Source organism: Filicampus tigris, chromosome 16 (genome assembly GCF_054856515.1).
Source record: "Filicampus tigris isolate MCC_2025a chromosome 16, RoL_Ftig_1.0, whole genome shotgun sequence".
NCBI classification, from domain to species: domain Eukaryota; kingdom Metazoa; phylum Chordata; class Actinopteri; order Syngnathiformes; family Syngnathidae; genus Filicampus; species Filicampus tigris.
The window spans coordinates 10685740-10707167 of NC_141232.1; the positions used below are offsets into that span (position 1 = coordinate 10685740).

Consider the following 21428-nt stretch of genomic DNA (forward strand, 5'->3'; position numbering starts at 1 on the left):
AACTCTTGTTTTGGTTGCAGGTCATCTCAGCATGAAGATGACCTTCATCACCGAAGGCCAACTGTTCAGCCGGTATCCCTTGGGAAGACTCAAATCACTGCACCACTACCTGGACGTCCACATGAGCACTTGTGTCCTTCGCTTGGCACATAATGACAAAAAGGCAGTGCAATGTACTGCAAGTGACAAGACGTTCTCATTTTGGATTACAATACAGTATTGATCCAGACATAAGGAGCTTGGTGCAAATCATATGCAATCAGGTCAGTCGGTTGCACCAAAGACTAAAGTGATCCTGGCGTAGGAGAGTTTGTATTCTGAAAATTGTTCCATTCTCATTTGCTTACAATTGAATTTGATTTAACGAAAATATATTCTTGCTTTGCAGGCACCCCTAATTTGAGATGTGTGTTAAACATTATGTGAGTTCTGCTTCTCAATCATACTGGTGCCTTATGGGCGCACCTCTCAAACATGACACTGGAGATACAGTAGTACTAGGCTGGGCAGCTGTTTTTTTTTGTTTTTCTCCGACATAAGCTTGAACTTTTCTCTTCAGTGTATGAATCCAGCATGAATCATTTTCATGATGGTGCTTCCCATTGGCTTGGATCACTGTCAAAACTAAATAGTAATAATTGGTGAAAACATTTAAAGGTATCTTAAAGTGGAAGTCAACCCAAAACATTTATTTTACAAGAATATGTTCTATACAGGCCCACTAGTCGAAACATGGCATGAACAACCAATCATGGCTCAACTTCAGAAAACAGGTGAGCCGTGATTGGTCGTTACCTGAGCCCTAAGCAACTGTGATGGCATTTTCAGTTGACAGAAGTGACAGAATGACCACCCCGTGAGATGGCTACAAACGGGTGGATTTTGCTTCATAACTCATATTACACTAAAACAATATTAAACAGAATGCCATGTTTAGATTAGTGTAGGCGCTAACTCACAATTTTATCTTGTAAATGCATTTGTATTTTATTTTCCAAATGTAAGCCACTTGAAACAACTGGCAATGCTAGTTGAATGTTGTTTTATTTCATCTCTATCTTGGGATCTATCTGGATCTTTTTTGTGTTATCCTGTTATGATTGAGAATTTTCTTACAAGAAAAGTTTGTTACCTTGAAGCAATAATGAAGTGAACTAAACAAATTGTCTTTTAAATAATGAGTGAGGTCACGCAATGTAGGGGTACATTCACCAGCTTCCGTACAGTTACCTTTGGTTCAGTTTCCATCAGTTACGGTGTGCGTGTGTCTTTACATATATGCTCTTTAGTTGACTGGCGACCTATTCAGGGTGTAGTCTGCCTTTTGCTCGATATCACCGGTGATAGGCATCCAGCTTCCGGCAACCCTGAACAGGAAAAGCTGTATAGAAAATGGATGAATGCATAATGAGTGATTTTGAAAATTCAGTCAGGCACAGATTGTGTTTGTGTGGAATGGAATAAAACCACCTTATAAAATGACATTAAAAATAATTTTTGTATACTTTCATTTATTTTTGTTTATGAGCAGAATAAAAAACATTTTATGTGCACAAGAAGCCAAATGGCGCAAATGCATTAATAAACCAATACGATCAAGGCAGAAGAGTAATTACCATGCACGCCATTAATTTTATAGGTCTCATTTTCCGCCGTCAGAAAACTACATGTGCCATTAATTTAAATAAACTGACAGTATTTAATGTATTTAGCTACCCCTCTAAATAAAAGTTGTTGTGCAGTGCTGTAAGTCAACTCATTGCCAAGTGGAGATAAACCTTGCCAATACATAGATGTAGACCATGTTTTGGGTGCAGCCACCACTCCTAATCTACTGTAATTTCCTTGAAACCACGTGCTTTATGCGTGTCATGCTTACATTGTGTCCACAAGGGGGTGCTAGTGCACAATGAAGACAACTACTAGGCATGGCACAAGAGTAGCTTTTATCCCCGACTCACGGGCCTCACAGGCAGTGGTGATTCTAGGAGTTGTTAGTACTAACTGTTAATTTAATAAGTATGTTTACGATTAGATTCAGCCCATAGTTGTACCTGAAGAAGTGTTCTTTAGCTGCATTGATATGATTGTGTAGCCGCAGTTAATTGAATCAAAATGTGCAATTTGATTTCGAATGGCGCGCGAGACTACAGCCTCCTGAGCGCGAAGAGAAAATATGCTCAAGTCTGTGGGAGAGACAGATTTGTCAGTGAACAGCCTCATTTATTTCAAGGTTGCTCCACAAAGTGTGATGCATTTCTTCCTTCCGTTCCTAAGTGGCGCACTTAAGTCGAGAATCTGCGCAGCTCGAAATGTGCGCAGAGGCGTGCCTTTTTTGGAGAACAAGGGAGAATATGCGCCAAAATGCATTAAAGGACTTTATATTTTATTAGGTGTCCAACGGATCTTGAAGGTTTGTGGGCCTCAGTGCAGCCACTGCCGAAAGCAGGGTTTTATATTCAGAATAGATTACAAACATAAGTGTTTGGTATTACTGCTGCTTGGTATTACATTGCGTTTTTGTATGGTAATAATTTTTTGAATAATAGTGACGTGATAGTGGTTGCATTAAGTTGGTTGATTAAGCCGGGTACCAAATGCCCTGCCCACACTGTACTATGACTAATTAGATAAATTGCAACAAGACATACTGTATGTAAAACATTTTTACAAAAGTTTTTTTTTTTCTAAACGTTAAGTGCATCAAATATGACTATAAGCCGAGCATGAATTGGTAAATTGAGCAAAAGAATAGAGAACAAAAACCTACCATGTAGGAAGTCATGGCTTTTAATAAATTCATAAAGTGACATGAATGGTAACAATAAACACGAATAGAGCAAACACACACACAAATCATGTTGTATTAAAAAAAAACATCATATAAAGTAAGTAAAAGATTTTGTTTACCTCGCTCATCTCCGAGACATGGTATTTCCCCAATCTCAAACAATAGTGATAATGCACCAGTCATTACCACATATAGAGAACATAATGTTATGACAACAAAGCGACGATTTCATTTACACACTTGGAACAAAAAACATGGACAAATATCTGTCCTTTCTATGTATGCTGTTATACAGTATGTGGCCTGCACATACTGTACTGCACCTAGGATGAAGAGTACCAGAAATTGGTGAGTGCATGGGGGTGCGTTACTAATGCCAAAGGATTCTGGGATCCTGCTGTTGAAGTCTCTCAAATACACCATATGGAATACATTGGTTCCACATCCTGGAATGGGAGGAAAGAAGCAGCGACGTGATGAAAATTGGTATGCAATTTATTTTTGATTTGGGTTGCTGCATTGATAGTCAGGAAAAGGTTTTGTTTTTCTCACCGTAAAGTCTTCATTTTCTTACACTCCCTAAAGCTGGCTCCCAAGCATTGTGCACCGACGTCTGATAGCTTATTATACTTCACACTGTTAGGAAAACAAGTAGCACTTTGTGTATTTGGTCACTTCACTAATAGTAATACTATATTAAGTACTAGCCTGAAATGCCTGATGTTTTTATGAGTTGATAAAAAATACATATAAAGATATGTTTTATTACAATATAAGTGATCTCGCGGTGCATTTTAAAGATTCAAGTCATGAAGCCTTACTCGAGGTCAGTCAATGATGCCATTTGAGGGAGGACAGCAGCTAAAGTGGAGGCACCTTCATCAGAAATCACATTGCTGTAGAGGCTGGAAAAAGAGAGAAAGAAAGGTAAGTATACAAGTCACTTCTACCAATGTGTTTGTGTTTTTTGTTTGTTTCAATGTGTGATTACATACATTAAACAATGCAGTTTGCGTAGATCCTTTAATCTAGTTGACATTTTTTTGATCCCATTGTCTCCTATATTATTCTGTGACAGACTGTATAAACCACAAAGCAGAACAAACTTTAGACGCAATAGATTATCATCACTATGGCGTTTAAACAATTTCCCCCAAAATATTTTCATGTCTTGCTCTAAAAAGGCATTGAAATCTATTGCAATGTATCCATGAATTGCCTATTTCCCAGGAAGCCATTGTGAAAGCAATTAATAATTTACACCAGGGGTGCCCATTACGTCGATCGCAAAGGCATCGTGGGTAGATCGCCAGCCTATCATCTGTCCTCAATACTGTATTGCTACGTTCACACCAACTGCGTTGGGAGCCGCGCGCGTGCGGGGTGGCGCGAATGATGTGTTTGAAGCGGTGGGACGCGGAGCGAAGCACCGGAAATCCGCCCATTCGCTCCACTCGGCGCATATAAACAAGCCACATTTTTTGGCCATTCCGCCTCGCTGCAGCCAGTCGGCATCGGGCATACTACGTCACTCACAGCCACACAGAGTCCTGTTCACTCTGCGCTTGAGGCAGCTACTGTCAGCAGCTACTGTCCGGACTATGCGTCCCTGGCTGATTCCATTCAGTGCAAGTCATCAGAGTAAGGTAATTACAAAACATTTTCTGTTGTTGTATTGCGCTATATAGGTTGATGCAGTCATGCAAGGTACACCAGCATATACGGTACATATAAAAATAATTCTCAATGTATTTATAAATAATGTGTTTTCCATTTTTAGTAGGTGGTGTAGATCATTTTGACTCGGTCATGTCATTAGTAGCGCTCAGGCTGAAAAAGTGTGGGCACCCCTGATTTACACCTTACACAAGAATAGCATGTAAGTTACTGACCCCCAAGAACTACTGTTTGTATCCCGTACTAGATTGAGGTATATATATAATATATTTATTTTGTGATCACAATAGCTTTTAGAGGAGCACTTATGCGGCCCTACTCACTTGAGTATCTGTAGAAAACAAAGGGAGGCAAAAGTATTAGCCAATTGTTCAGCTCCATTGTCTCCAATCTTGTTGTCCTCCAAACTGAAGGGGAATAAAGATCAACTCAATGAGATACATGGAGTGACTGATGCACTGACTCAAAAACAGCGGAAAAGCTTTGTATTACTCGAGGTGCTGGAGGTCCTGTAAACTTGGTAAAAACTCCCAAAGCTTGCAGATAGCCTGGGGCCCACACTCTGGACCAATCCTAGAAGGAAAGACCCATAAGTGACGCCATCAGGCTAGATAGGTTAAAGTACATTATTTATTGCTTTGATATCTAGTAGCGGCAATTGTAGCTGAATGACATAACAAACATATCACACCAAGCAAATAGTTAGTTCCTGAGTGTTTTTGTCTGAAGAGAAGAGTTTACAAATGCCAGGGCATAAATTCCACTGCTGCCACCAATGTAGTATGCCATGTGTCGGGCGTTTATAAACACTCTTAGACGGACAAAAACAATCAGGAATTTACGCTCTTTTGAAGCAAACGTGCTGGCCAAGTTTATTCAACACAATTCTCGGTGAACACTTCCTCCTCGTGACCTCCTGTTGACACATCATCACGGTGCCACCATTCACTTTAACGCTTCAATTTTCGCATGCGGCCGGATTTGGTAAAAGACTTTGTCATCCAAGCCTGCCGCTGAATTATGAAAATGACTGAAATGAAGATTCTGTATGAGCTCAGACAGTTTCATTGGTCCACTGTGGCGTGGTCGTTAACTTCATTGGTCAGATATGACGAGACTATCGGTAAGTCTATTGGCGTGATGAAGCTCGTGAGTAAAAATCTATCAATTAACCGCGTCAAATTTAAAGCCGCAGGGTTCAAAGCGTGGAAAAAAGTAGTGGCGTATAGTCCTGAAATGACGGTACTACCAATGCAGAGGTACTCACTCTAACTCTAGTTTGTGTAGCTCCTCGACTGCGGGAACTCCCTTCTCCAGGATGGAATCAGGTTTGCTGAGGCTAAAGATAATACACGTTAATGTCTTGTATGTGTCACCGTGTACTTCATAAACCAATGTATACATCAGCTACCAGTCTGACAGCCTCCTCTGCATGTGAATGTTCACAAGCTTTGCTAGATGGTCTATCTGACACACGTGCATGACCTTCATCGGGTGGATGTTGAACTTGGTGACAAAATGTTCAATGGGCTTCCTTTCACCACTCTGCTCTAACTGCTCCCACAGGGCGATGACATCAGCTATGCAGGCCCTGAACAAAAAGACGCAACTTTGATCATCGCTTTCTAACGATAGGTTACTTGGCTACGTCTGGAGTAAGACGGGGTTTTAAAACCAAGCTATACCTGTACGTACTGCAGCTGCCAAGACCCACCAGGGACCTGATTCCTGGAATCGGTATCCCAGTGTTCTCAAGATCCAAAGAAAAAGTTCTACCTACGTTTTCAACCCTCTCGAGAATCTTCTGCACAACGTATGCGTCTAGTGCGCCAAGTGGAACTCCACGAAATGTGAGGACCTCTGGTAGGTTTGCTGCCAGGTGAGTGACCAACGGTGCTTCTCCACTGTCACTGCTCCCGTTTTCATGTGAGGAACTTGCTTCGAAAACATAGTGGCACACTTCTAGGAGCCGCTCAGGGCACAGGTCAGCAAGGGAAAGACCCTCAAAACGTTCAGTGAATAAGGCTCGCTTGCCGGAGTTTACGTCTAGATGAAGCTTGCGTAACTCGGTTCTGTTTAAGAACGGGATGCCAATAGCAAAACGGCGAGTTAGATCTTGTACTTCTCCTTGGGGACGCCGATGTCCCTTAAGGCCAGACTGGGAAAGGAAGTTCTGGAGGAGGTTCTGGTACCAAACAGTCCTGGGAAAAGAGGAAAGTGAGTTCAGCATGAGTCATGACAGACATCAGATTCAAAGCACTGATAATACAATACACATAAAACACTACAAAACAGTATATACATTACTTTTACAGTACATTTTCAGTTCGACATCAAATTCATGATTTTTAGGGTTTTAGTTCACCAAAAAGATCGTGTTGAATCTGTTCCTCCTTGGTATACAGTGCAAAACTCAATTCATCAATTTTCAGTCTTTCTTATAGAGAGAAAACGATTTACCTTGCCATGGACAAATGGAGTCCTGCCAGGTAACTCTGAAGGAAGGGATCCGTCCACATCAAGATGTTGTGACCACTTATATTTTCTTCTAAGTGTCTACTTTGTTGATTTTGCCTTTGTTCTGCATTTTCACTTCCCAATACCTTTTCTTCTTCTATTTTCTCCCTCTCACAACAGGCGCAGACATGTCCTGCAGTCTCCTGGTAAGCAAGAAAGAGTCCCTTCCGGAGTCCGAATGTCTTGAGTTTAGAGCATAAACTTGCTTCTTCTGGGAGGATGGACGTGCTGGCCTTCACTCCTTTCCAGGCCAAAGAGCTCAAACGGGACATCATTTTTTTTTCACAAATCTCCTCATGAGCATTTTCAATCTCATCTGTTTTTATTTGACCTTTCCTCCTTGTTGACTGCCTTCTTGTTTTCTTCACCAGAGCTCTTTCTGTGCAACAGCCCCAGTTATCATTTTTCATTTTAATACAAAGTAATTGATGGCAGAGCTCAGTTAAAGTACTTGGAAGGCTCTCTGAGCCTTCGATGCGTTCCAATACCAAGCACACCAGTCGACAGAGTCCAGGATTCAAACAAAGGTGACGTAGATAGTTGGACTTTTCTAAGCATTTCAAAGCAGATTCCCTGAGATCAAGATCGGCAAAGTACCGGGAAAAATATGTTTCCACGTATGGAGGAGTAAATCCATTAGCCTCCAAAAGGCAATCCATTCGCCGCAATCGTTGGCAGGCAGTGCCTTTTGGTCTGGCAGAAATCAGAAGAAAGCATCCTGGAAGGACTACCCTTTGAAGGATGGCAGAGTACAGCTGTCGAACTGTAGAGGGCTTTACTTTAGTGTCCTTCTCTAACAAGGTTGTGAAGTCTTTTTCTTGAAATAGCATTTCATAATCCCGATCGTCAAATCCATCGAAGATGATGAGCACACGTTTGGGGGCTGCAAGGACTTGAGCGTACACTTCCTCAATGTTAATGACAGAAGTGGCAAGGGTCGGGGGGTTTAGTAGTAGGGTCTGAAGACCTGGTTTGAAGTGGCATGACTTTCTTGAAGAGATGAGATCTTTGCCATTCAACAAGAATACAAAATCAAATTGTGGGATCCCGTCTCTGGCCCAGTCCTGGCACAGCTTCCTGATAAGTGTGGTCTTTCCCATGCCTGCTTTGCCAAGTAGAAGTATATATTGTTTCGGTTTATTTCCATCGGATGTCTCAAATATCTATCAAAAAGAATGGAAACATTATAATACAGTTGTTCACCATTTCCAGCAATATTATACTGTATGAACAAGTAGTCTTCATAATCATGAAGTTTGAAGGATAAATCTTTTTAAAATTTACAGCACACTGTTAATGGCTAGGCGAACATACTGTATACCTGATTCAACTTAATCAATCTTTTTTGTCTTTCCATATCTCCCATGGCCACCAGGTCTTTGTTCAGGCACTTGTTTTTATTTTTCCCTGAGCAAAACATCTCTCTCTGGATCACTTGCACATCCACGTAATGAGTGCTCAAATTCAGCCTTGGCTCCATCTCCTCGCAGATTTGATGCATATGGGCTTTGGCGATCTGGATATAGTTCTTTACACTTTCTGAGGATGAAACAAAATGGCTTCATCAATATGGTGCAACGCAGATTTCCATTCAAACTTTTGACAAATTGAAAACTTACGAGGTATAACAAATGTAGTGGGAGACTGTTGAACCGTGGTTGACCCCGTAGTTTGCGTCATCTCTGAAATGTAGGCATGGTATCAGTAAAATGACATTATAGGTGGTAAGTTACCCACATTCAGCCAGGCACGGCACCAAGAATTTTTTCTCTTCCGGGGCTAAGGTGGGGCTTGACCGATATACGTATAGCGGGGCTGGGAAAAGAAAACGATTTTCACAACTCCACTTACTTAAGAGTTTCTCTCGGTTTTTCAATAAATGTATGATACACATGTAGCAAGTGGCACCTCAAGGGATTGCTGTAGCCCTTTCTCCAAATGGTTAAATATGAAGAGATGTGTGTGGCAGGGATGCCAATTTCCATGGAGTTCCAGCGCAATTGCTGTGCTCACCCACCCCATGCTTCAGGGTTGCAATTGTTTGGACCATATGAGGGTTTAGTGCCAAGGAGTAACCCTATGGAAGATCTGTCAAACGGTGGTTGTTGAGCAGAAATGTGTGTGGGGTTTCCACCATGCACAGTATTTTCTGCTGGCACTCGCTGTCCTTTTAGGTCGGTTATTATTAACTGGCTGTTTTTTTTTCCCCCTCAAGTTGGCAGTACAACACACACCCCAAGCATATGTACAAAAGTGTGGAACTGCCAAAAGGAATACAATTTTTTGACTGGGCTAAATGTTAAAAACATAGCATTTTTCCCATAAGGCTATGGGGTTATTGACTTGCGCATGCTCCAGCCATGTAGACCATGTAACTGTCTTGCGCTGAGTTTAAAAATTTCAAGGAAATGAGAGGAGCTGCTTCCATTGGCAGGAAGCAAGTCGTCTGTGTTCACATCCACAACGGCGCAAACGCCGAAATACCAAAAGAAAGAAAACTCCCTCCATGAACACAGTTAGACGGCGCTTTGCGCTAGACTTGGCTGGGCACAAAAACATGTCTTAAAATGAATGCTCACACTCAAATACAATCTGCTCCAAAAGGCTGTCCTTCTTATAAAGGGGAAAGGATTTTATCAAGAAGTAATGACAGTCATATAACCTTTATCTGCTATACAGCATGCTTGTTTTTGTAAGTACATTTTAATGTAATTTAATTTAAATAAAAGTGGTAGCAGACCTTACCTTTTATGAATAGAGAAATGCTTTTAGCAATGAGTTCTATTGTCATCATTATCATTTTCCTCTTTGGGTTATCATCACCAGTACCCTTGTAAAAATGCTAGAAAAAAACATTATGAAGAATAACTGTACTGACCATAATTGTGAGGTGGAGATATGACTTTACTAGTGGTGTCTGACAACGTTCCGGATGGGGATGAGCTCATTTGGGCCGGTACTACCGCACTGTCCTCTACAGAAAGGAAAGAGTTTCGGAACACGATATCCATACACAGATACAGTACAAGGCTGGCTGCCATGTTGTAGCTTCTAGAAGACAAAACCTTATTTTAGTACACATTTTGTAAGATGCTGTACAAAATAAAATTAACATTTGTTTTTCATTTTAACATATCACATTTAAACTGGAAAACGTTAGCCCTGTATAAGTGACACACTGCTCCAAATGGAAAATCCTGAACAAACTAAAGTGTAAAATGCTACTGGATTCTCGTGAATGTTACCTATTGCAGAAATCTCACCCACCTGGGGAAAAGGGTGGTACCTGGAGTTTGGATACTGATGGTGAAGGAGGTAGATGTACTGCAGCCATGGGACAAGAGTAAACAGAAAATATGTTATAGGAATCACATTTGGGCCAAGAACTGCCTCCATGTGGTACAATACAACTATTACTATGTAGCTTGTTCCGTCTATTTTTACCAATTCTAAATAACCTACAACGTAATGCTTTGTTAGTTAGCTCAGTAGTCATAAAAGTACATCAGCCCTGCAACAGTTAACTTGAACGATTTCTCACTCACCCAATACGCATGTTGGTGCAGCAGCAATGGGGAACGGAAGGCGGATAACTGGAGGACGGATCGTTTGTGTCTTAAACTGATACGATGTAGTGTCTCGGAATTTGACAAACTGGAGGGAGGGATGGAGATGAAGGATGTTTTGTGGCGGTGTGGAGAAACACGAAAGATCTCCCTGACTCGGCTTTGATCCTGTGTCACTATCTGGAAAAAAGGCCAGAGAACTAGTGAAATAAATTCTAGTTTTGTCTATCATGTATTTAACAAGGAAACAAAGCTGTTTATCAGACAGATTAATTCAGTGATTCCTAACTAGAGTTCCCTGGCGCTCTCATGTGCTGTGATAGATTATCAGGTGTGCTGCGGGAAATTGTCCAATACACCGAAAATTGCTATTCATTAATTAGAAATATATGTTAAATCAACATATTAACATTGTTAATACACATATTCAAAAATAAGTTCAGCTATCGATGCCACTGATGTATGGTAACCAGGGTTATTATAGTTTTGGATTTTTCATTTTAGTTTTTATTTCGTTTTGACTTTTTATTTCTAATTCAGTTTTAATTAGTTTTTAGAATAGATTTGTTAGTTTTTATTAGTTTTAGTTTTGGGGAAAATGCTTGGTTTTAGTTGAGTTTTTATTAGTTTTAGTTTTTTGGTATGTATTTGTCAGGTGCGGCTTTTTATTTTTTTACAGTAACAAGTGTTATATATTCAAATAAAGACAACATTTGAAAAATGTATTAACTTACTAACAATGTATGAATAACCATCAAATAAAACATAACAGTCCACTTAAACCTAAGTGCAATAAGGCCAACAAAAGTGCATTGCATTAATGCTGCTTCTAAAGTGAAAATGCAGGTGAAACAAGCAACATAAAACATAACATAAAAACCTGGCAATTGAACAGGAGAGTGCAGACTTGTCACATCAGAATATATGTCAACAAATTTAAGTCCTTCCATATTGAAAGTGTGTGACAGAGAGAGAGGAGTGATATAGGTGAGATGACAGAGAGAGAGGTTTTTCCCCTCGAGCGATATGCCGCACGAGACCCGTCGCCGTGACAATGCATTTGCTTTTGTCCGAGACATAATCAAAATAATCCCAAATGGGGCTCGGTCGCTTTCTCCCAACTTTAGCGATTATGTTGTTTTAGTTTTGTTTTATATCCATCAGACCTAATTCTAAACGCGTTACTTCACTTCAGACGTCGAGGTGCCGAATGGCTGTACAACTGTCATAAAATCGGCAGCGCAGTGTTTTACATTTGAAATGATCACAAAAGCTTACAAAGACGAAAACGAATGGTATTTTTGCTACGATTATCGTTCGTTATAGTTAGTCTTGTGAGCAGACAATGTCGTTTTAGTTATCATTTTTCAAAAAACTTTCGTTTTTATTTTATTTCGTAAACGAAAATGTTTTTTTAATTCTCATTTCCGTTATTTCGTTCGTTTTCGTTCATGATAATAACCTTGATAGTAACAGGCAGAAAAGTTTAATGTTCTTCCATTAGAGGATACAATAAACCTGTGTATCCGCCACCTAAAATGAAATGTCAAACATATTCAGAAGAGAAAGTTATGAAATCTCACCTTCAGCTTTTTGTTTTTTTGGTGTGCAATTATTTTTTTCTGTTGGGCTCTGGTTTGATAACGTAGCTGCTGAGGGGAGAAATGCACCTATAACCTTTTTGTCATTATTTAGCAGTACATTTTTTAAACTTTTTTTAAAGAAAGCAAATCAGTGCTCACCTCTGGGTCTTTTTCGAAGAATATCAGTCTTTTCTTTTGGTTTAATTTTATCTACCTGCTGGTTTCTGTGTTGGCTGGGCAGCTCTTTTGTCAAGGGAGTGTCATCTGCAAGTCACAGAGAGCGTTATAAAAGTGTGTAATTGTCCTGTCTTTTCACTAACAACAATAGGAGAATAAGTATGTTGTTGTTTTAATAACTGACAATTAAAACTTAGAAATATGATCTCTGCAAATGCATCATTTTAGATTCCGTTCTTTTGTTTAATTTCACTAGACGACCAGTGGACATAATTTTGAGGAGTGTTGCAAAAATAACCACACAACAATGTGATGCTTCATTGCTCATCAGAAAGTTCCTCTTTCATTTTCACTACCCTGATGAAAATGGTATCAGATCATATTTTTGCTTTTTAATGACATTGCTCAATGTGCAGTAACATTTGATTTAGGGTATATGGTCTTTTTTTTCCTTAAGAGAGCCTTACTTAAGTCGTTGTCATCAAAAATCAACATGGGATCATCAGTGAAGAGGCCAACTGTGTCTAGATGAAAAGTAGCAAAGAGTAAAACGATAAAACACACTGTACCTGTGAGCAGGTTTCATGCATTCATTTTTGGAAGCAACATACCAAGAATCTTTCCCAGGTAACTGTCATTCATGAATTCTGATAAATCATCTGGAACACAAAATGAACATAATGAAGCATCTTGTTTTAATTGCTTTGACCTTCCTATTTACAGTATTACAACACACATGACTAATACACATTAAGATTCAATTTTAAAAAAAAAAAGCGTATCAAAGATTCTGCCATCTCAAATATGTTAACTCTGTTTCTTTTTTTGACAATGTCAGAGCAGTATACATGTAAGAATGTTGTTGGCACTGACTGAATATTCTCAAAATTATCCATGCCAAACTAAAATGTACCACTTGGCTATCGTTTTTAAGATAGAGCCATTATATTTACGCATTTATTAATATCTCAATCATTCACAATAATATTTTAGACTTGACCTAAAGGCCCGAGGCAGAGGCTTCTGTGAAACTTCATACAATGCATAGATATTTCATTTAACCTGCAAGGGTAAAACACCTGCACGGGTAAAACACTAACCTGGTAAAGCTCCATAGTCAGGACATAAAACGGGGTCCTGATCGGTTTCCTGCATCGTGCAACCTGTCACACACCCACATGAAGAAAACAAAAAAACAGTTTTTTTTATGCAAATAGTGAAAACTAACGGAGTTTCAATTTGTTGTTAGTAATTAAGCACTTGGTTAGGCCACCGGGAAACTATAGCATGGTAATGGGCTGTCACTTCGCTTCGGTACTCAAAGCAATTCACACTGTTGCTCATTTACCTACTGATGACGCAGCATCAGGAGCAATGGGGGTTCTTGTTCACTGATACTTCGACATTGTCACATTGCCCGGGGATCGAACCCACAACCTTTGGGTTGGGAGACGACTAATGACGACAAAAGTTTGGAGGATGGATGGATGACGTGCCATAAAAACAAAAACAAACAGATTTTTGTAATGCATTTGCCTATAAAGTACTATACTGTTGTGCAATTTTTGTTAAATATGTTAACGGTACAGCCGTTTTTAAGAAAAACATAAGTCTCGCAATAACGTACTTTTGCGCACGCTCCAGCTCAAGATGCAAGACAAGCCATGGACGTTAGCAACTAGCCACAACATATAAGGAATGTTTTACTGTACGGTAATGTTAATTCGCTCGAGTTTCTTGCTTTATCCCGGAACAGATAACCGACTAAAACTGGTCATGGATGACGCAAACGTGCTCATGCACCAGGCAAATGAAATTACCTGTTTAAATGCTTCTCTTTTAACCACTCCTAAATGTAATGAACCAATTTTAAAACGCTCAAACAAGATGCGAAAAATGTACACGCGGTCCCTCGGAACTTGAATCACATCGTAACTTACTTATAGTGTATTTGGCTCGCTGGATGCTGGACACAAAGATGTTTTCACCCGGGTTACTATACGCTTTTTAAATCTAGTCCATCATCATCTGCTAGATGTCCTTAAGTGGCCAACGGCTCCATGTGCTCCAATAAAACTACACTTTCACTTTCAGTATGACAAGGGATTACAAAAGTGGAGTTGGCATGGGAGCGGATAATATTTTTGTGAAAGACAAGAAGGGGGGGGGGGGGGCGGGAGCTCTTGGGCCGGACGAGTCGGATCAATGTGAAACCTAAAGTGCCATTTTTTACTTGTTTTTTTTCAAACCCAAGCAGTCAATTCAATCTGAGTTTTTGTTATTTCATTTTCCAGTAGGAGCCTTCTGAACTGATCTGCTCATTAGACTTGTTCTCATACAGTTTAGAATTTGGGGGGAATTTTATGTGGAAAGCACCTGCTGTTCCATTCCAGAATCTTAGTCATTGAACATGGCTACTACTTATTTAACCACCTGGTTAAGAAACGCCTTTGAATGTTTACTTTCAGGAGTATGCTCATGCCTAAGGCTAAAACATGAACTAACATGAACAACTAACATGAACTAATAGGACGCAGCAGGTTTAAAACAAATGAATGTACATTTTGTAAAGGAAAATATATACTATTCTGTTCCCCATACTCCATTAAAAAGAAAGTAGGCTGCCAACTAACCAATAAAGAGACAAACCTAAATGTAAAGCTCATGAATTGTTTTCACATGTATTAATAGTTCATTTTTTGGTAGAGGTGTCCCACTTCTTTAGTGGCATTTTAGCCACTTCAGCATCAAGTTCCTCGATGTTTTTAAAAAAAAATGTTTATTACCTCTGACAAGCGTAAAGCTTATGTCTTGCTTGTTGGTTGTAGGTCAGTCAGCAGGATATTGGCAAAAAAAACATTCATATCATATTTAATCATAATTTGTTATATTTAGAAAACAGTGCTGACTGATTTTAATTTCCAGTCTTTCCTTGATGCATCACTTATTCATGTTTTATGTGTCATAATGTATTACTATTTTAAGTGCTAATTCTGCCATCCACAATAGAAAAATGAAAACAAGGAATTCAGACAACATACATAATATTCAGTTTCTCATTTATTCCCGTATTACAAAGTGTAACAAATTAATCTAAATCACATTATTAAAATGCTTGTTATTGACAGACTGTTTTTCAGAATCCTCAATATCATTGTGTGGATGAAAACACACACATTTCAACAACATCCCCAAAAATTGAAAAATCACTTGGTGGCTATTAGTCTTTCCTAGGTGTGTCTCTAAATGGGATAATGTCTTAGCTTTGGTCTGCCATAAAAGCATCTTCAGACAGTGTTCTCCTCGTCTGAGGCGTGGATGGAACAGTAGTTCTTGATGCCTAATAAGAGGAAAGGAAAGAAACATGATGAGATAATTGCACGTGTATATAGTCTTTCAGTTAATCTCCTGTAACAATGCAAAAACGCATATCGCTGCTGTCGGGCCAAAACGTTATAAGTCACATTTGGGTGAATTTCATATATTTTTCAAAAATCTATACCATTGGTCAGTCCACACGCGTGGGGGTTATTTTTAAACGTTATTGATCAATCTAAAGTGTCCCTTTCACGATGCAATGCTAATGGTTGAACAAACTTGCCATTTTTTGGATTTCCTGAAAAGTGACCACTTTGCAGGTGCAAGGCCAATGTTACCCTGCTCTATTGCAGTTCATTTCCTCCCCTGATACAATCCAGATTAAGTGATCATTTTTATGGCTTGCAAGATTGTCAGAATTAAAAATTGCACGCCTTCAGTGTGGTACCGCATTGTGTCGCAACATGTCGGGGAGCACTGACGTCTAGAGGAAGGGATGTAGCGAAATTAAATCAAAGAGGAAATTTTGTTCTTTGTTCCTGTTTTGACTTCTTTCGCTGTCTGTCTCACTGGATGCAATAGGACATAAACTAAAAACTTTTTCATACACTAAAATGAAATAAGGTAGTGTAAACTCACTCTTCACAATTTTCTTGTAGACTTCAGCAGCAGGAGAGTCCGGTATTGCATTGAGGAAAGACCTGCCCTCATCGCAGCTTTTTGCTATCCTTGGGTCAAGAGGCACTTTGCCAAGCAGGGGCAGATTAAGGTCCGCACACATTGTCTCAGCGCCCCCACTAGTGGGAGGGAAAATCTGTGATGTGTTCTAAAAAGAGAGAGACAGAGAATGGTGTTATGAGCGTGTTTGTAAACATTTGCCGACCCTCATTCTACTTCTTGCTTTATAATCTAAATTACTATGGCAAATAGTGTAGTTTGAATCTCTCAGGATTTATATAAAGGGGCAAGAACCACTGTAATAAAATCTGCACAGTGTGTTTATGACCGTTTGATTTTTATCACCCACTGGCCCGGCTGTGTTTCGTGTTTGTACAAATATGTATGTCACATAAGCTTGCAGTCATTCCACCGACCTTACAATTTGGACACACAAAGCCACTCATGTTTTCCACCACTCCGATGATCGGCAGTTTGACCTTCTGGCAGAAGCGTATCTCCTTTCGAACATCTTGCAAAGACACCTCCTGCAGTAAGGAAGAATGGGAATTATGAATATCATGTGGGAAATATGTGCACCAACAGGCTTTGTTACGGTAACATCCACTTCTTGTGTGGTTAATTTTGGTTTGGTGACGGCTCAAGATTTTCTTTTAATTTCATGGCTGACTGCTCTCAACTACAGAGAGTTTACTCAAAGCATTTCATACGTGACCAACTGTAAAATCTCATTTACGAGTTAATAGGGGAAGAATGGTTTGTTTCACAGCCGAGAGTTTTTTCTGTGTGGAGTTTGTATGTATGCAAAACATTTTCCTGGGCTGTATTTATTTTTCAATACTGCTGTCATGAGTGCTAGTCTACTATGTCCTTGTGTCTACCTGCGGCGTGGTGATTATGACTGCTCCATCCACGTGGGTGGAGCTTAGGTACTGCACAATTGACAGGTGCTCATCAGATGTGCCAGGGGGCGTGTCAATAATGAGATAATCCAGTTCCCCCCAATCTACATCCCTCAGAAATTGCTTGATCATTCCTGAAACGGCAAAGCAAATACTAGTACAAGTCCTAATTAAAGTGTTTCTTTCATTCCTCATTTGGATTGCATAATCAGTGTCTGCAGAGCCCTGTTCAAAAGCCATTTTTTCAATTCAAGATAGATGGATGGATGGATGGATGGATGGATGGATGGATGGATGTTCTGCACCGTTTTTCTTGGGACCCCTCCAGATTACAGCATCATCAGGACTACCGAGCAAGAAGCCAATGGACATGACAGCTAGGTTGTCTTCCACATACTGAAACACAAGCACAAGTCAGACACATTTAGTTTATGCTCAATTTACAATCTATTAGGTACACCTACACATTCTAATCAAATGGGATCCAGAACAAGATCTTAAATCCTAAATTTTGGTTGATTCTGCTGTAGAGTTATTGATTTAATAAGAACCGAGTGACATGTTTGCAAAGGCTGGATATATGATTAACCAATTGTATCGGACCTCATTATATGCAGTTTTACCTAATGAAATAGTCGGCAACTGTAGTGTATATTACTCTGTTTCGGCTGAGACATTCAAGCATTGCCTAATGTGACTCACCACAGGGGACCAGCCTGACCCACTCTGATGTACCTAGAGATAGGGAAATCAATAATTTAGTTGCCTTAATGGCGCAGATATTCCCTGTTTCAAAAGTGCTGAATCGTAATCAATATCTAAACATGCTGTAAAATGAAATATCTGCATTCCTGTTAAAACTGGACATAACTTACTTGCTCTCCCTCCAACCCCATAATTCTAGGAATCGATGGACCACAGATGTCTACATCCAGTAGGGCAACCTAAAATTGAGGAAGGCAGAAAACATTACCACGTTTTCCAGTGAGAAAAGGTGGTAAACACAGCATAGAAACCAGATTCAAATGGAGCTACATGTTCACTGTGCCCCACACTAAATAACCATCATGTGTGAATGGTCGAAAAACTAAAACATTACCTCCTTGGTGTCATCACTTGCCAAGGCATGGGCCAGATGAGCGCTGAACGTACTCTTTCCCACACCTCCTTTCCCAGATAATACCAGGATCTTGTGTTTGACCGTGGACAGTTTTGATCCTATTTCTTTAATGGCTGCAGAGGCCAAAGATATATGAAAACAGGATATGTTTAGTTAATTTAATTTATTTCAGATCAAGCACAAACCTTAAATTTTATTACTAATATCACTTTCATACAATACAATTTTATTTATATCGCGCATTTCATAACAGCTAGACCTGTAACTAAGCACTTTACAAACAATAAACAATAAATAAACAATAAAAAGGCCATAATACACAAGTGTTAATCAATAAATTAACATAAAACATTATATACAATTGACACCGGAAAAGAACCAACAATTTCAGGTCTGATCAAAAGCCAGAGAATAGAAATGTGTCTTCAACCAGCTCAGTTTGAAAGGACTAATACTGTACCAGGGTCTGGGGCCTTGGTAGCTCCAGAAGCACACAGTTTTTGGTTAGGACAGCCCTGACATGATGAAGTCTTCCCTGCCTGCTCACTCCTTGTACCCGGACAGTCTGAAAAATTAAATAACTGTCATTTCAATCTTGTTACCAATGTGAGTAGTTGTGAGCGTGTGTGTTTTAATCAACACAACTGAACCACTATCAGGGTTAATCTTAAAGTCAAGACCCTTTGTTTACTACTTTCCTTTCACTTTCACAGCAAACACATAGAAATTAGAGTCGCACCATTCTGGAATAATACCTAAATTCTATGTATTTGGAGCGTTTAAGATATTCATGTTGTTTAAAATTGAGCCGAATGGCTAGAAGAGATCAGATTAGAAATTTTACATTTCGAGGATCCTTATCAAACAACAGAGGCTAGGAGCTGCGTCACTGTGACTCAACAACTTTACTGTATGCTCAACGTAAGTTCTACCGGTTAAAGTTAACTGCCTGAAAATATATCATTTAAACATTCATTTATTTTCAATTACGATGGTAAAACATCAAGTGACAGTGACGGTTCAATGCATTTATAGCGAAAAGGGGGTGCGTCAAGTAAATATTTACATACCACTCGATGGAAATTCGGCATAAAAATACATTTTAGCTGTTCACATTTCGTTTATTAACATTGAATTGTTGTTATATACATTTCAAAACTTACGCTCGTTTGCGTTTGCTGGTACATCGTCCATCGTTGTGTCCCACCAAATAACGTTCCCTCATCGAAGGTTCCGGAGGTGACTTCAGTCCTTTTAACTCATCCAATGCCACGGAGATATTTATTTGTCTTTTCACAGTCCAGTCATCCAATTCCGGGAAATGATTTATATATTTCTTAAATATTTTTCAAACGTTAGGGTAAAAGAGGGTCTGCAAATTTCTGGCACAGAATGAGTTCAAATGTGCTGGAAAAGTGTACTTACAAAGAATAATAATAATAATAATAATAATAATAATAATAATAATAATAATAATATACAATACAATAACAAGCATGCTTTCGTTAATTTTATTAATTAATCATTTAATGAGTAAAACGCCGACTGTAGAGCAGTATGCATCTAAGCAATGAACTTGAAGATGAATAATTTAAACTCTAGCTCCACTAGATGGTGCATGTGATACATGTACACAGATTACATATTGCTATTATCATTTGCCCAGCTCATTCTTAGAGGTATAACTGGTTGAACGTGTAGGTCAAACATGTGAAGTAATTCTCATTTCAAATGTATTTAATTATTTACAATAATTGAAGTTCAATTGCAGCATTTTATCAAATAATTATAAAATTCTTAAATTATATGTAGTTTGTTAATTGTACTAATATACATTGTATTTACAATAAATGCATTAACCAATTACTTAATGAGATAAAGAAATAGAAAATGAATGAATACATTTATTTGACCAATTTTAGGAAAGACAAAACATCTACAATAATGCAACACTTATTCCAGAACTCATGTAAATGCATGTTGTCTTAAAGAACGGCCCACCTACATGCCATGCTTTGTCCAGCCCTAACAGAAACAGTCCTGGACTGAAACCAAAATAACAAATTATAATAATAGTGTGGGTAAGATGTGAAGGACAGTGGGAACTTGTTGGAAAAGTTCTCAAGGAGACAATACTGAGGTCATAAAAGGTCATGACCAACATGTAAACACACCTTTAAATGGTTTTTTATTTTTTTTATTTTCTATGAATCTTATAAAATGATAGATAGACACTCTTCCGAGGATTTTTTTTGCAAATCCCTACAGAGATGACAACAGGAAAATAAGTCTTCAAACATGTCTCATACTGGACTTTGCTTTGAGCCTGGACTGCTCCAGGTTCTCTTGGGATTCTTGCATATGAGTCCAACACCAGCACGAGACAAGGATTGTGAAAGACAAAAATAGACACGAGAGGCGATACAGACTTATACCGAGTTGTAAACAGAGGTGCAGAGTGGAGGGAAGGAGTAGAGAGGTGTCACTGTGTACAGTATGTAACTCATCCTTCCAGTCTACAAGGAGAAACAAAGAGCAGCGGGGCTTTTGTTTGGGGGAGTTTGAATGTAGCTTCAATGTCCTCATCCCTTTTCCCCTTATTATTCTGTAGATGCCATTCAGCAGATTACCGGTATGCTTTTAGAAGAAAAAAAAAAAAGTCCTATTCTGTTTACACAACTCATCGTGGTCCATACACAGAGGAAACAAACTAAAAACTAACCCAAATCATTATTAATTGTATCTGTAGTGGTATTGCCTTCATAACATACCTTCTTGGTACAATCAGTGCCATTCAATTTTAAACCCAGGGGATTATATAATATATCTGAAATATCTCTACATACACTATAAATACACAGTACATACACTACAGTATAGTCCTTCCTAATAAAAAAAATAAAAACCCCATTCTAGTAAAATAAGCTTAATTTGAGTTACACTAAATGTTACTTCATGTCATGATATTAAATAGGACAAACCTGATTAGTGAGGTACAAAAGTCAAAGTTAAATCCTCCCCCTAAAGGTAGCAATGGAGTGTTAACACTACAATGCACATACCTGTAAGGCATTCTGTGGTAAATGCTCCAGTCCTGAA

At 39.0% G+C, this 21428-nt stretch overlaps 3 protein-coding genes across 7 annotated transcripts in view; 1 reads left to right on the top strand and 2 right to left on the bottom strand.

Annotated features, from left to right (window-relative positions):
* The window catches only part of dexi (Dexi homolog (mouse)), a 13471-nt gene extending 3742 nt beyond the window's left edge, over positions 1 to 9729 (top strand). Inside the window, exon 2 of the mRNA XM_086054602.1 lies at positions 21 to 9729. The gene's annotated coding sequence lies outside the window, so the exon portion shown is untranslated. The remainder of the gene's footprint in view (positions 1 to 20) is intronic.
* Positions 2768 to 14430, bottom strand: ciita (class II, major histocompatibility complex, transactivator). 5 transcript variants are annotated; one of them, XM_086054596.1, is made up of 22 exons: positions 14252 to 14430; positions 13660 to 13766; positions 13412 to 13474; positions 12923 to 12970; positions 12779 to 12835; positions 12294 to 12398; positions 12135 to 12203; positions 10531 to 10731; positions 10253 to 10309; positions 9864 to 9959; positions 8605 to 8667; positions 8307 to 8524; positions 6929 to 8148; positions 6154 to 6669; positions 5880 to 6059; positions 5736 to 5807; positions 4961 to 5041; positions 4792 to 4875; positions 3787 to 3870; positions 3613 to 3696; positions 3344 to 3427; positions 2768 to 3237 (listed from the first exon to the last, which is right to left on the bottom strand). In XM_086054596.1, the coding sequence occupies exons 3-22, from the start codon at positions 13464 to 13466 to the stop codon at positions 3162 to 3164; spliced, it is 3450 nt and encodes a 1149-aa protein (XP_085910722.1). In that variant the 5' UTR covers positions 13467 to 13474; positions 13660 to 13766; positions 14252 to 14430; the 3' UTR covers positions 2768 to 3161. The 5 variants fall into 5 exon arrangements, with proteins under 5 accessions (XP_085910722.1, XP_085910723.1, XP_085910720.1 ...); XM_086054597.1 differs by lacking the exon at positions 13660 to 13766 and having other exon boundaries at positions 12135 to 12200; XM_086054594.1 differs by lacking the exon at positions 13660 to 13766.
* Positions 14431 to 15353: 923 nt separating this feature from the next.
* nubp1 (nucleotide binding protein 1 (MinD homolog, E. coli)) lies at positions 15354 to 19588 on the bottom strand. The gene is made up of 10 exons (XM_086056667.1): positions 19493 to 19588; positions 18790 to 18894; positions 18309 to 18442; positions 18085 to 18153; positions 17912 to 17944; positions 17515 to 17605; positions 17189 to 17343; positions 16724 to 16834; positions 16269 to 16455; positions 15354 to 15651 (listed from the first exon to the last, which is right to left on the bottom strand). Exons 1-10 carry the CDS (start codon positions 19521 to 19523, stop codon positions 15599 to 15601), a joined length of 969 nt encoding a protein of 322 aa, XP_085912793.1. The 5' UTR covers positions 19524 to 19588; the 3' UTR covers positions 15354 to 15598.
* Between the last annotated feature and the right edge of the window lie 1840 nt (positions 19589 to 21428).